Source organism: Panicum virgatum, chromosome 2K (genome assembly GCF_016808335.1).
Source record: "Panicum virgatum strain AP13 chromosome 2K, P.virgatum_v5, whole genome shotgun sequence".
Lineage (NCBI taxonomy): Eukaryota > Viridiplantae > Streptophyta > Magnoliopsida > Poales > Poaceae > Panicum > Panicum virgatum.
The window spans coordinates 37,985,902-38,001,590 of NC_053137.1; the positions used below are offsets into that span (position 1 = coordinate 37,985,902).

The window sequence follows — 15,689 nt, forward strand, 5'->3', positions numbered from 1 at the left end:
ATATCATGACCTTGGGTGAGACCCGTCTGAGTTGATGAATTCTGCTAAGGTCGCAATGTGTGGTAGCGGTGGTTAAGTTTTTGAACGTACTAGCCACATGCCGTAAATATGGTATGCGGTAAACCTAGTAGTTGATCGGACTAGGGAGTGGATATACCTTTCACTCTCTCTTAGAGATAGATTTTATTTATGTTTATGTTGCGCAACACCATGGGTGCAGGGAGGAAGTTGGTGCCCTGTAGTCGAGGAGAGTGACCCTATACACAAGCCGGAATGAAAGGTCAACGGTTGTTTGGGAACGCCCCGATGATGTTCCAAACGTGTGTGTTAGGTCTGCCTGGCCAGGTCAACAAATTCGATTCGAATCGTCCGCTTCTCACGGTTTGGGACTGCTTGATCCCTTTGCCACACAGAGTAATAAGAGTAACATCATTTGATCAATCTTGATGTTTGACTAAAGTTCTACCATGGTTGAGTAGAGTTAGTTGCTTACATAGAATGGATAATCAACTAGAATATTGAAAGTTAAAATGTGAAATTAAGGACCTACTCTTTATTGCTTTTCAGCAAAAGAAAAATCAGAGCCTACAAAACCCTGCATAGTCTAGCTAGGTGGACTAAGTATATCCGTTGACGATTAAGTCTTGCTGAGTATTAGAATACTCAGTCTTGCTGTTGAAACCTTTTTCAAGTATGGGTTTTGAGGACCAGATCGCTAGTCTGACTTGGCCCTGCTCTTTGCCTCCTGGCTGGTCTGTAGAATGGGATCCGTCTTCGGCCGGCAATGACCCCGATGAGTGATACCTTGCTTGGGCTAGCTTGGTGTCCTTTTGCGATGTGTTGTAGCCGTCGTATTTTCTTTCCGCTGCTTTTAAACTCTGAACTTAAACTTATGTCTTGTATAATGATTTACTAAATTTGGATTTGCAATAATATTTTAAATTTATTATAATAACTGTTATGAGCAGAGGTTCAAAGCTCAATGCCTCCTCAAGGCTAAAGTTGCCCTTATATCAGAAAGAAAGGATAAAGTTACCCTCTACGCGCAATCGTTCACGCGCCGGCCGGCAGTAAAGTAAGCCCAATTGCCATGGGTAACAGCCCTCGAGGAGCCATCACGTTGCAATGTCGGATGATCTAACTGCCATGTGTGCCTGACAAATAATGGCTGGCGCCACCAAACGATGCCACCTCGCGCGGGATTCGAAGTATGCTTGCTGGCAGAGTTTTGTTTATAGCCGGCCCCTTCATCTTCGTCCGGCCCAAGGTAGTGCTCTTTTATTAGAACTAATTATAATATTTCATGTTTATATAAATATAATGAAGGAAATCGGGTAGCCTACGCTAGCATCACTACCGCATATACCCAAAATACTTGCGAGTAGAAGATCATAGATCGTTACCACTAGACGCGCAGCGCAGCGGAAGAAGTCGCGCGTCGATGTAGAGGAAGTAGTCGATCACGTCCCACGAACCGAGCTCCTCTTACTTGATCCCAGCAGCCGATCAGCGCAGCAGTCGCAGCAGCGCCTCCACGGAGTCCACACGTACGGAGATGAAACACCGGGCGTCGGTGTGCTAGCACCGCACACACGGCATGGGCGGCGGCCGAGAGAGAGAGGGAGGGGCGGCAGCTAGGAGGTGGCGCAGCTCTTAGGTCATCGCCCCCCTAGCCCTCCCTCGTATATATAGAGCGTACTAATGGGCTTCTATCTCATAGGCCCATTAGTAACCCTAATCCCTCTTGGATCAATATCCTCTTGGGCCTTTAAACCGTATTGTGATGATGGGCTCTTGGGCATATCACCAACAATCTCCCACTTGCACTAGAGACAATCATACAGGCAAGCTTTCCAACATTCCAAACCCCTTAAGTGTGTTTGGAACAACTGGCAACTACAATGCTGAGATTACTTGATGTGCACTCCTGTCTCCAGCAAGCGCCTTCAGAGTGCATAATGCACTTGATGCTCCTATAAGCAAGGGTTTAAAATCACTTGTCATTCTAGTTTGCTGGGAGATTTGGAATGAGCATAATGCACGTATTTTTAATAGTACAGAAGCGCCTTCTTTTACAGTGGCAGAAAAAAGATTAAGAGAGAGGCTTCGGCTTGAATGTTGGCCGGGCGAAGTACCTGGCGTGTCTAATTAGTGGAGCTTGAGTTTCCTCTAGAGAGCTCGAATGCGGGCTGTTATTCGAGCTCTCTATGTATAGTGTAAAGTTCTGATGCTTGTTTCAGTTTTGTACTCTAGATTTTGCCTTTCCTTTTTAATACAACAGGCAGCTCTCCTACCGGTCCCGTTTCAAAAAAGAAAAGGAGTGCATAATAAGCACTCTGATGGCTCCCGATAAATCATCAGATTAGAGGATTGACGGCTCCCACATAACAAAATGGCTCACCCATTGCAAGACGCCTCTGCTGCGTTCCAACACTAGAAGCACAGTCTGAGGATGCTACCAAGATACTAGTGCTGATCAAACTCTTTTTTTTTCTTTTGAAGAAACTAATGCTGATCAAACTTCAACTGTTAGACCTCAGAACCAAGCAGCAGACCCACGTGTGGCACTTTCAGAGCATCAGCAGATTCAAGAAATCTTTTGGAGCAGCGAAGAAGAGGAGCATGAGAAATTGCAGAGATGAAATAAACAGGGGGCCTTCAGCATCCCGTTTCAGTTTTTTTTTTTCTTATCCAATTAAATACTCTTCTTTTGCTTCACAAACTAAAGAGTTGATCTTGGACAGTTGCGAATCTGCAGCACTGTCATATATATTACAAGTTGGCAACTGGCTCATATAGGATGCATGTTACCGAGGCCTTGACTATTGGTTCCCAACTTGAGGCAACGGTAAAACAAGCAGATGCCGTCGAAGAAGCTGCCAAATAAGCCCCGCTTGTGAGGGTCATGAGCAGAAGTTGCCGTAAAAAAAAGGCTAAAGTTACCCTCTACGCGCAATCGTCCAAGCGCCGGCCGGTATCGGTATCAATCCCCCGAGGAGCCATCACGTTGCAATGTCGGACGATCTAATTGCCATGTGTGACTGACAAATAATGGACGGCGCCACCAAACGATGCCACCTCGCGCGGGATTCGAAGTATGCTTGCTGGCAGCGTTTTGTTTATAGCCGGCCCCTTCATCTTCATCCGGCCCAAGGTAGTGCTCTTTTATTTGAACTAATTATAATATTTCATGTTTATAAATATAATGTGTATATAATTTCTTTTATTTACTCGATATACAAATACGAATTCTAGATACGAGTACGAATACATAAACCGCTGTGAATACGACTACTAATACTAATTAATTGAAATTGAAAAGAAAAGAGAACAAATATAATGGCTAAAAAAACTTCTTTTAGTAAGTACCGGTACTAAAATGCCAGACATTTTAGTACCGGTACTAAACAGGCCGTTTAGTACCAGACGTAGTGACCGGTACTAAGTGCACGTGCACTTAGTACCGGAGGAGCGGTACCGGGCAGGAAACCGGCACTAACCGGGGGTTCCCGCCCGGTACTAATGTGAGTTTTTCTAGCAGTGCTAGGAATATTTCGCAGTACTGCCTAGACAGACAATTAGCTTTTTCCACCCCATTTATTTTGAACTGGCCCCAGTTCCCAAACAATCTAAAATAATTCATATACAGGTTGTATGTTTTTTCAAATTATGCAAAATGAGTTTCAAATTTGTGAGTGGCGTGCGAATTGAGTGGGAACCCATACTGCTCTTATGTTTGGAACAACTGACAACTACAATGCTGAGATTACTTGATGTGCACTCCTGTCTCCAGCAAGCGCCTTCAGAGTGCATAATGCGCTTGATGCTCCTATAAGCAAGGGTTTAAAATCACTTGTCATTCTAGTTTGCTGGGAGATTTGGAATGAGTGTAATGCACGTATTTTTAACAGTACAGAAGCACCTTCTTTTACGGTGGCAGAGAGAAGATTAAGGGAGAGGCTTCGGCTTGAATTTTGGCTGGGCGAAGCACCTGGCGTGTCTAATTAGTGGAGCTTGAGTTTCATCTAGAGAGCTCGAATGCGGGCTCTTATTCGAGCTCTCTATGTATAGTGTAAAGTTTTGTTGCTTGTTTTAGTTTTGTACTCTAGATTCTGCCTTTCCTTTTTAATACAAGGCAGCTCTCCTGCCGGTCCCGTTTCAAAAAAGAAAAGGAGTGCATAATAAGCACTCTGATGGCTCCCGATAAATCATCAGATTAGAGGATTGACGGCTCCCACATAACAAAATGGCTCACCCATTGCAAGACGCCTCTGCTGCGTTCCAACACTAGAAGCACAGTCTGAGGATGCTACCAAGATACTAGTGCTGATCAAACTTTTTTTTTCTTTTGAAGAAACTAATGCTGATCAAACTTCAACTGTTAGACCTCAGAACCAAGCAGCAGACCCTCGTGTGGCACTTTCAGAGCATCAGCAGATTCAAGAAATCTTTTGGAGCAGCGAAGAAGAGGAGCATGAGAAATTGCAGAGATGAAATAAACAGGGGGCATTCAGCATCCCGTTTCAGTTTTTTTTCTTATCCAATTAAATACTCTTCTTTTGCTTCACAAACTAAAGAGTTGATCTTGGACAGTTGCGAATCTGCAGCACTGTCATATATATTACAAGTTGGCAACTGGCTCATATAGGATGCATGTTACCGAGGCCTTGACTTTTGGTTCCCAACTTGAGGCAACGGTAAAACAAGCAGATGCCGTCGTAGAAGCTGCCAATAAGCCCCGCTTGTGAGGGTCATGAGCAGAAGTTGCCGTAAAAAAAAGGCTAAAGTTACCCTCTACGCGCAATCGTCCAAGCGCCTGCCGGTATCGGTAACAGTCCCCCGAGGAGCCATCACGTTGCAATGTCGGACGATCTAATTGCCATGTGAGTTCCATACCCTAAAATCTCTCTCATAGCACTCCCCCCCCCCCCCCCCCGCATCGCCCTCCCAGGCGACTCGGGGGCGATTCCGGCGCCGCCGTCCAACCCCTCCGCCGTCCGCCGCCTCTGGTGGCCGCCGGCGGCGGCGACCGGCCGGCGGCGGCGGCCCGCGGCTGCGCCGAAGCCGGCTAGCCCGCTCCTCCTCCCCTCTCCTCTCCCTTTCCCAGCGAACTCCACGCCGCCGGTCGCCCACCCCTTCTTCCCTCGCCGCCGCCGGTCGCCGCCGGTTGCCGGGGACCAGATCCGGCGATGGGGTCACCGGATCTGGCCGGCCCCTGGGTGGATCTGCTCTCCGCCTGGCTCAACGCCGCCGGGCCTGCCCCTGTGCCGCCGCCGTCGTGCCTGTCCTGCGGGCGCGCCGTCCTCGCCGCTAGGGCCTCTGCTCCGGTGGGGCGCGCTCGTGGGGTGGGGGCGCCGCGCGCTCGCGCCTGCCTGGCCCGCCGGGCCGCCTTTGCCGTTGGGGTCTCGGCTCCTGTGGGGCGCGGGGCACCGCCGCCGCCGCCGCTGCTCGGTCCGGGGCGGGGATTACGTCTCCGGCGACCGCGTTGTCGCCGTCGCTCGCCCTGGCCGGGGCTGTGGTTTGCCGCGTTTGTGGCGGCTCTGGGGGCCGTTGCCGCGCCTTCGCCTCCGGTGTTGGGTGGTCGCCGTGGTTGGTGGTGGCTCCGAGGTCGTCGTCCATCCGTGCCAATGCTCTTTTGTTGCATCTCAGCCGTGCTATGTCTACGCTTGTGGTCGGATCAAGCGGATGCTTTGCCGCTATCGTCGTCTAGGCGGAAGCTTGGCCGCCGTCGTCGCTTCTTAGGCGGATGCTTGGCCGCCATTTGCTGTGCTGTTCGGTTTTAGACGGATGATCATCTTGGTGGAACCTTTGCCGCTGTCGTCGCTTCTCGGGCGGATGCTTAGCCGCTGTTTTCCACGCTTTTAGGTCTTAGACGGATGCTTCGCCGTCTAGGTGGATGCTTTGCCTTCTTAGTTGTAGTTTGGTCGTTTTAGTATTTCGCCGTAGACATTCATGGTCACGATGTATTTTTTTCTGCAGGGATGGATGTTAGTCGTTTCTAGGTTTGTTAGGTTGGGTGGCTTCTCTTCCTTTTCTTTCTTTCTTTTTGCTTTAGCTCACTTTCGGTCGTTGCCACTTGCTTGGTGGTCTTGTATTTCTGCGCTACGAGGGTTCTCTTGTAGCAGCGTCGCTGTAATTCTCCTCCTCTTAATAAAATACGTGCTCAGCCACGTTCGCGAAAAAAAAATGCCATGTGTGACTGACAAATAATGGACGGCGCCACCAAACGATGCCACCTCGCGCGGGATTCGAAGTATGCTTGCTGGCAGCATTTTGTTTATAGCCGGCCCCTTCATCTTCATCCGGCCCGTTGCCCGTTGGATCAGAGACGCTTAGCGACCGTTGCCGGCCCTTGTTCTCTGTCTGTTTGTCTATGCTATAAAGCAGCCAGCCCACAAGGTTGCAGCGCATCGACTCGCATTTTTGGCTCTCCTGATCAGTGCGGTGCTCTCGCCACTCCAGCCTCAAGTTTTCCGTTCGCCACTTGAGATCCTTCTCCAAACAGGAGCGACGGTTTCGCTCCATCTGGTACGTACCCCTGTCCGATGTGCTGCAGTACCGTCTGCCGTCTTCCTTAGTTGAAACCATGACAAGAACTCATCTGAAAACGGCGCTTGCTTTGCTCTGCTACTCCAGGGTCCAGGCCCGGTGCCTTTCCTTTGACGACGTACGGCCATGGCGGAGGTCGGCATCGAGGCGGCGCGCTGGGTGGTCGGGAAGGCGCTAGGCCCCGCCTCGAGCGGGCTACTGGAGGCGTGGGCGGCCAGCTCCGAGCTCGGTCCCAACATCGAGGCCCTCAGGATGGAGCTGCTGTACGCGGAGGGGATGCTCAACAATGCTCGAGGCCGCGGCCACGGCCCTGAGATCCAGAACCCGGCGCTGGCGGAGCTGCTGCGGAAGCTCCGGGACCTAGCGTACAGGGCTGACGATGTGCTGGACGAGCTCGACTACTTCCGCATCCAGGACGAGCTCGACGGCACCTACCATGCGGCGGATGAGCATGCCGGGGGCTGCCTCCGCAACCACGCTCTGAATGCTCGCCACACCGCAAGAAACATCAAGAAGATGCTTGGCTTCTCCAAGTGCTCCGGCGGCTCTGCTGACCATGATCAAGCTGATGAAGATGCAGGCCGCAGAGGAGTCTCGTGTGGAGCTTGGCCGTGTCTGGCGGCCAACAGGGGCGACCAGGAGGTTCCCAGCGGCTGCATGAGCAGGATGATCTCCTCTGCTGCTTGTGCAAAAATGCCTCCCTTCTCCAGGTGCTCCCGCGGCTCTGCTGACCATGATCAAGCTGATGAAGAAGAACAAGATGCAAGCCGAGGGGTCCTCTGCAGGGCAGCTTGGCCATGTGCAAGGATCTCATCGACGCCGCCACCCAACCAGGACAGCCAAGAGGCTGACGGCGGCTGCATGGGTAGGCTTGCCTCCGGTGCCTGTGGCACCGTCCCCACTGTCGGTAAATGCCTTCGATGCCACTCTGTTTCCAATCCTCAAAATGTTGGCAGCTCAACCGTTCCCTCAACTGGACGCCGATTCCTCCGTTGTGCTGCCAATCCCAATAAGGCTCCACACAAAGCATGCGTCGCACAACCACCAAAATTGAAATTTGATAGAGTCGAGATGTCTAGAAAGATGAAGGAGATTGTAGAGCAGTTAAAGCCATTGTGTGCCAAGGTATCCACAATTCTTAACCTAGAATTGCTGGACTCCAGCCGTAGCATTGTCCAATGCATTGGTACCAGTCTCGACACATGGTTCTCAAAGGGACAGTGGCCCGCACCATCACATAGAAATGCTATGATGAACCGACCCATAACAAATCCAGAATTTAGAGAGCCAGAACTTTATGGCAGGGAAGGCGAGAAAACTGACATCATTTTTGACATCACTAAGGGAAAGTATTGTGAAAGGAACCTCACGGTACTTCCAATTGTTGGCCCAGGAGGCATAGGGAAGACAACATTAACACAGTACATATATAAGGAACTTGAACATCATTTTGAAGTAAAATTGTGGGTATGTGTATCTGTCAATTTCAGTGTGTATAGATTGACACAAGAGATTGCAAATCAACTCAAAATAGACACAAAGGATAGTCCAGATAAGGGGATTGAAGATCAATTAAAATCCAAAAGGTTTTTGCTTGTCTTGGATGATATGTGGAATTGCAGTAATGTGGATGAGTGGAATAGGTTTATAATGCCGTTCACAAAAGGTCAACCAAAAGGCAATGTAATTCTAGTCACAACTCGGTTTCCGGGATTAGCACAAATGGTTAAAACACCTACTAGTGATTGGAAAGACTTGAAAGGTTTAGACCCTGAATCATTTAAGGAGTTATTCAGGGCCTATGTCTTTGGTGATGACATGCAGTCACTGAAGGATCATAATGAATTACTAGGTACTGGAGACGAGATTGTCAAAAAATTAAAAGGCTCCCCCCTTGCTGCAAAAACTGTTGGTAGATTATTGAGAAACAACCTTCATTTGGGTCATTGGACTAGAGTTTTAGAAAGTAAAGAATGGGAATCACTGAAGGAGCATCATGATATCATGCCAGCGTTGCAGCTTAGCTTCAACTATCTCCCTTTCCATCTGCAGCAATGTTTTACCTATTGTACACTATTTCCAGAAGATTATAGGTTTAGTAGAGAAGAGGTAATTCACTTTTGGATAGGACATGATGTCTTGCATTCACATGGTGAAAATAAGAGGATTGAAGATATAGGATTATGCTATTTGATAGAACTGGTTAATCATGGTTTTCTTAAAAAGGAAGAAGATCATTATGTCGTTCATGATCTGCTACACGAATTAGGGCTAAAGGTTTCAGCACATGAATGCCTTACCATACACAGTTCAAATGTGAGATCCATACAAATATCCATGTCAATACGGCACTTGTCTATCAACATAGATGACTCAAGTATCGAGGACAGGAAGACTTTTGATATTTGCAAAGAAGATTTTAGTGCATTAAGAAAAAGATTGAAAGTTGAGAACCTACACTCTTTGATGATTTTTGGGGAGTACCAGGGTAGCTTTGTTAAGATTTTTCATGGTTTGTTCCAGAAAGCAAAAGCCTTTCGTGTTATTTTCATATCTGGAGGCAGTTATAGGGTGGAAGATTTATCCCACAACTTTTTTAACTTGATCCATCTTCGATACCTTCGAATACACAATGAAGGATGGGCAAGATCTAAACCACCCAAGAATATTTCTAGGTTTTACCACATGAGGGTCCTAGACCTACAAGGATGCGACAATTGTAGTGATTTATCAAAACCTATGAGAAACCTGTTAAAGTTGCGCCATTTTCCTGTTCCAGATGATGGAATGCATGAAAGCATTTTTGAGGTGGGACAATTAAAATTATTACAGGAGTTAAGAAGATTTGTGGTTAGAAAAGAAATTAAGGGTTTTGAATTGAGGCAGATAGGTCATTTGCTAGAGCTTTGTGGATCATTGAGCATTGCCAATCTTGAAAATGTTGAAGGAAGGGAAGAAGTAGATGAAGCAAAGCTAATGTACAAGAGACACCTAGAAGAGTTAGTATTGAACTGGCATGTTAATCGATCCACCAAGGATCCTGCACATGAAGAACAAGTTCTTGAAGGCCTCAAGCCACATAGCAATCTTCTAAAGCTATGCATTAGAGGGCATGGAGGTCCTACTTGCCCTTCATGGCTAGGTCCGAACCTCTCAGTTATGAATTTGCAATCTCTTTGTCTGGATGGTGTGTCTTGGAAAATATTTCCTCCTATAGGTGAGTTGTGGTTAGTTAATGAGGATGCTGAAGAAATTTCTAGTAATATCCGAAGCCAACACTTCAAAAATTTGAAAAGGATAGAACTTAAAAATTTAGCAAGGCTGAAAAGATGGGTCGTCGGTCAATTGTTGTCCCACTTGGAAGTAGTAATCATTGAACATTGCCATGAACTTGTGGAGCTGTCCTTTTCAAATTTTAGTTGCAGTCCAAGAGTACTGCAGAATCTGATAATTGTGGACTGTCCGAAACTGTTGTGCTTGCCAACTATTTCTTGGACCAGCGCTCGGTGCTCTGTTCGGCTATCAAGAGTTGGTTTGGACCTGGAGAGTTTGTGGTACGGATATAATGATAATTTATTATCCTTGGAAATTACTGGAAAGAGTGATCAGAAGGATATGACAGCATCTTTCTGGAGGGTCTTGGACTTTGACAAATTAACCGGACTAGAGAAGCTGGTGATGAGTGAGTGCCCTCCCCCGCCGCTTGATGGCCTCCGAAAGCTGCCGTCAACTATAAAGTTCCTGGAGATATCAGATTGGAACACGGTTACTAGTGGGAAACTAACACAAATGCTCCGTTGCCTGACGAAGCTCTCGGAATTGAGAATTTATAGATGTGGGAAGATAGCAGGGTTAGGTGTGGTGGAGCAGCTAGAGGAAGAGGAAACAGACGAAGCGTTGCTGCTCTTGCCTCCCCAACTACAGGAGCTGGATATTAGGGGCCTCTTTGGGAGGGCTCACCCCGGCTCCGGCTTCATCACTGTAGCGCGAAGCCGGGAGAGCCAGTGAAACCTGGCTTCAGCAGCTTCACCGTTTTCTCAGTGAAAGCCGGTTCATTTCGGCTCCGTGCTACAGTGCCGCACAGTGCCGCACAGTGCCGAGTCACTGTAGCACGGAGCCGGAGCCGCCCGGGTGAACCCTCCCAGAGGGGCCCTAGGTACTGCCCAGAGCTTAGCCTCCGAGCCGATTCCCCCTACGGCGGAAATGGAGGCGGCCTCCAAGCTCTGTCCTCTCTCCATTCCTTGATTATTCTTGGTTGCCCCAAGTTTCTCGCCTGCTATTTGCCGTCGCCCTCTTCTTCTTGTTTCCCCTTCCCAACCTCGCTGCAATCCCTCTTGCTTGATGGCGTGGAGAAACTGGCGCCCCTCTCGAACCTCGCCTCTCTCGTTAACCTGCAAATATGGGACTGCGGGGGCTCCGAAGGCGCGGGCTTGCGGCGTCTCCTCGCGCACGGCTGCCTCCGCGAATTATTATTCATCACTGGAACCCCCAATTTGTTCTCCACTGAACCCTCGTCCCCTTCCTCCAATCTGCAGTCGCTGGAGACGGATGACGTCGCAGGAGTCCTTCCGGCACCCATCTCTCCGCTCCTCTCTTCCTCCCTCACCAGTTTAGTCCTTCGGCCTAATGAGGAGATGGAGCGCTTCACAGAGGAGCAGGAGGATGCCCTTCCGCTCCTCACCTCCCTACAGCAACTCGACTTGTCACATTGCTACAAGCTGCAGTGCCTCCCGGCGGGGCTGCAGAGACTGACAAACCTCAAGAGATTACTGATTCCTGGCTCTCCAGACATCCACTCCCTGCACAAGGACGGCCTCCCTGATTCCCTGCAACAATTAGAGATCCGCCGTGGAGACATCCGGTCGCTGCCCAAGGACGGCCTTCCCAATTCCCTGCGGAAATTAAAAATCTCCGGCTGCTCATCTATGCGCTCGCTGCCCAAGGACGGCCTCCCTAATTCCCTGGAGGAATTAGAGATCTCCTTCTGTCCATCCATCCGGAGTCTCGCCAAGGGCGGCCTCCCAAGTTCACTGCGGTTATTAGATGTCCGTTATAGCAACAGCGAGGAGCTAACGAGGCAGTGTCGCACGCTGATAGGAACCATTCCAATAGTCAGAATTGACTAATTAATCAAGGTAACATGCACTTTCTTGTTCTACTCATCCCCATGTCCTACCCACTAGTTTTACCTGCTTTAAATAATTTTCCTAATCTCTTAGCATGCAGTCCTAGTCATTCTCCTTCTGTTGGTTCCAATGCAGCCACTGCTTCAAGTAATCCACTATTTTTCACCTACTCTGCAGGTCTCTTGTTCAAATGTACATTCTTCTAACCTCTTAGGATTCGCTTTCTATCGGTTGATAGTTCTGATTCCGAGTTGTCAAGCATGAGCATCTTCTCAGCATGTGCCCTTCCACGCTGTACATAAATTGGTTAGTACACATATCCCCTTTTATTAGTGGCAAACTTGTTGTCTTTGTAATGTGTCTCAACATGTTTCCCTGTTTCATGGGTGCTACATTTATTGATGTGCTGTGTGAGCTAGCATTGGAGCAGTGCTTAGCATATACCCTTTTTTTCAATTCTTATGCTATTACTTAGATTCAAGCTCATTTTTCTTTTGTTCACAGTTGATGATCCACAACAAATATAAATATGATTTTACATAGATTCATGATCTATTTGTTTCCAACGAAAATAGAAATAATTGTGTTTTCTGACACTTTAGCAGACAGTTCTAATAATATTCCTTTTCCTTTTTTCTGCAGAGGGATCTTCTTGGAACTGTACATTCTTATAGGCTTGTAGGAATCTTTCTATATCCAAGGAAAATTTAGTATTATGAACTGTGAATACCTCAGCATGTAGAAAAAACTGGTTTGTACATTTGAACTCTATCATGCAATCTCCTGTGACATTTAGCACATCCTTCTCCTTGCTGCTATTGATAGATAGAGACCTTTGCAGTACCCTGCTATGTGATTGTAGAAGTTTTATAGCCCCACTTCACTTGTGAACCTGCAGAAATAAGCTTCAACCTCTGTACTTGCTGCTTCAGTATTTTCATTCCTAATTTATTTGTTCTACAGATATATGCATCTCCGCTTGTACCAATCTTCTTAAAACACTTGCCTGTTGCCTTGGGTACTCCTGCATGATATAATTTGCATCCTTACATTTTTTTTACTCTGAAACTACTGTATAGATCTGAATTGATATTCCAATTTATTTTCCTGACGTAGGAACAATTTGCCCTTCATACATCATAATTCATATTCTGCCTTTCAGTCAATATGGCTGACTAATGGAGCATAATGTAGCATATATTGGTATGTATTCCTTAGTACATGAAGCCATTCATATTTTTTATTACACGGGTATAGGAGCTAATGTTGAATATTTTTTATTGAGTTGCATGCACTAACCAATTCAACCCAAAAGCTTAAGCTGATGGGAAGAGGTGGGCAATTCACTTATATTCCAACACTCCCCCTCACGTGGAGGCTCCCTCAGGCCTCAGACGTGGAATAGGAGCGAGCAGCAATTATTTTATTTAATCGCGCTATCCAGGATTCGAACTCGAGACCTCTAGCTTTGATACCATATTAAGTTGCATGCACCAACCAATTCAACCCAAAAGCTTAAGCTGATGGGGAGAGGTGGGCAATTGACTTATATTCCAACACTCCCCCTCACGTGGAGGCTCCCTCAGGCCTCAGACATGAGGGGGAAGCTGATGGGGAGAGGTGGGCAATTCACTTATATTCCAACATTTTTAACTACTATTTTTTCTCTAGGTAAGCACCATTAGGTTCTCTTAACATAACAGAACTTTGCTCCAATATGACTGTACTAGTACAAAGTGATTGCCCTTTCCTAGGTCCTACCACTGTTTGCTGTTACTTTCCTAATATTGTCACCGTCAAGGGTCATAATATTCACTTGTTTTGACCTATTCTGCAGTTTTCTTCAAACTGTACATCATCTAGCCTCATATTATTATTGACATATGCACTGTTTTTTGTCTCCAAGTTAGAGACTCAACTATGGCAATCTCAACATGTAACTTCCATCCTGTACGCAAGGCTGGTTAGTATATGCAAAATCACCCATACTTCAGTCAATATATTGTTTCACTGCCGTTTGATGCTATGGTTATTTGAGCATCCTGGAAAATTACTTTCTGCCTTTGTAATGTCTCAATAAAATGGTTATTCCTTTTCATGCACTCTGAGAATTACTTGTTAATTCTGAACTCTGAGATTCTAAATTTCTGTGCGCAGCATATGACTAGCTTGTTTGGATATGGTGCTTATATGCTACTTACCTGCACTACTTATTGTCGATCATGGTTCTTCCTTCGGCAGATGTGGGATAAATGCTCTTTGACCAGGCTAGTACCTGTCAATTTTCATCGCTAATTTGGTATATAGTGTATGTTTCCATTTGTAATTGTAGCCAATTATATTTCAGCATTCAATGTTCAACCCTGATATTCAAGCTTAATATGTCTAGTACATGATAACTAACAAGGAGTAGTATTTTTCTGATCAGAATCAGCCAGCATGATATCTGAAAGTCATGTCAGCTAATCATTTGTATGCTTCTCAACTGCATATCTGCTAATATGGGCATTTGGCCAATGGCGGACCTAGGATTGGAACTTAGGGTATGCCATGTCAAAATTTCAACATACAATTCGGTATTCGGTACAATATAAAAAATTCGATATACAACAAAAAAATCCACAAGCAATTCGGAATATAAGCAATTAAGTTCAATACTTGCATAGATTACAATATAAACAGTTGAAGCATATTAATGGTGTTGGTGTGTTTGGTTGAGCTGTGACTTTTGAAAAAAACTGTTGTGAGCTGTGGGCTGTGGAAAAGCAGTTGTGGAAAAACAGTTGTGGGAAAAGCTGGCTTTGGGCAAAAGTAGTTGTGGCTTTTGAGCCCTTTGGTTGACTTTTGACTTCTGCAATAGAAAGCCCAACCAAAGACACCCTAAGTCTTAGAAATGCATAAAATAAGTTTACACACTTACAATAGTTCAAAGAGATTATCTTATTTCTTTTTATTAGGTCTACGCTTCCTAAAGTTCATGAAAGTATTAATTATATCATCTTCATCCACTTGAAAGAAGATATCTCGCTGGATGAATGTGTGTAGACAATCATCCAAAAGACTATATATCTCCCATCTTATTTCTCAACTTAGTTTTGACAAAAGTCGACCCTTTCAACACTTATCGTTACCACTGGTAGAAGTAAAAGACCAATTTTAGAAGATCATAAACCATATCATAAACCTTATGCCTCCCGGTTTGAACTAGCTTAACTGAAAGGACAACAAGATTGGTAAGACCTTTGAAGTTGTCCTCATGTTTAATGTCATCAATATAATTGTCAAGTTGCAATTTAAATTTGATCAAATCCGAATTAAAGAAGTTATTAGAGAGGAGGGCTCACTAAACTATGGTTATTTTGATAAAAATAAATTAGATGTTGTCTATGACTTGTTGTCAATAGTAATTAAGGTTGGTGGATAGCTGGAGACAGCCAAAAACAACTATGCATGCGCACAGCACTTACGCCTTGTCTTGGACAAAATTTAAAGTTCAGGTAATGAACTGTGAATTAGGTTGCTGATAAATAAGCTTTCAGACTGATTAAAATTGGAAAACTTTCTAGTGTAAAGATAAGGAACCTACAGTAACTGAGCTCAGTTGGTTGAGGTGTGGATATACGCCCAGAACATCCCATCCAAGTTTGAGTCCTTGTCAAGACAAATATGGGTATTTATTCTTCTTAATACAATGCCTGTTAGTCCCGCATAGGTTGGTCGATTTCTTTATTTTTTTCATTTTACTATAACAAGACTAGTATACCAAATTCTTTAATAACTTTGTCATAATGTCAAGAAATTCCTTCACGATTTTTTAGATTTCCTTTCCTCAATGCAGTAAATGCTGGTGCTAGAAAAGATCAATATATATAGTTTATTTTTCCCTAACTGAGGACATGAGGCATTAATGTTGTGTGCATCTAGCCTTCAGATTGTTTCCAACCCACAAGCTCCTTAGGTGAAATTACGAATGTCATTGCATTTTCCATATTTTCATTGTGGTGTTTATGCTTA

General features: G+C 45.8%; 1 protein-coding gene across 1 annotated transcript; it reads left to right on the plus strand.

The window, feature by feature from the left end:
- Positions 1-6,318: 6,318 nt before the first annotated feature.
- Positions 6,319-13,826, plus strand: LOC120695267 (putative disease resistance protein RGA4). The gene is made up of 8 exons (XM_039978557.1): positions 6,319-6,528; positions 6,637-9,061; positions 9,329-9,766; positions 10,624-11,684; positions 11,853-11,981; positions 12,318-12,426; positions 12,792-12,878; positions 13,513-13,826. The coding sequence occupies exons 2-4, from the start codon at positions 6,676-6,678 to the stop codon at positions 11,673-11,675; spliced, it is 3,876 nt and encodes a 1,291-aa protein (XP_039834491.1). The 5' UTR covers positions 6,319-6,528; positions 6,637-6,675; the 3' UTR covers positions 11,676-11,684; positions 11,853-11,981; positions 12,318-12,426; positions 12,792-12,878; positions 13,513-13,826.
- The last annotated feature ends 1,863 nt before the right edge of the window (positions 13,827-15,689 follow it).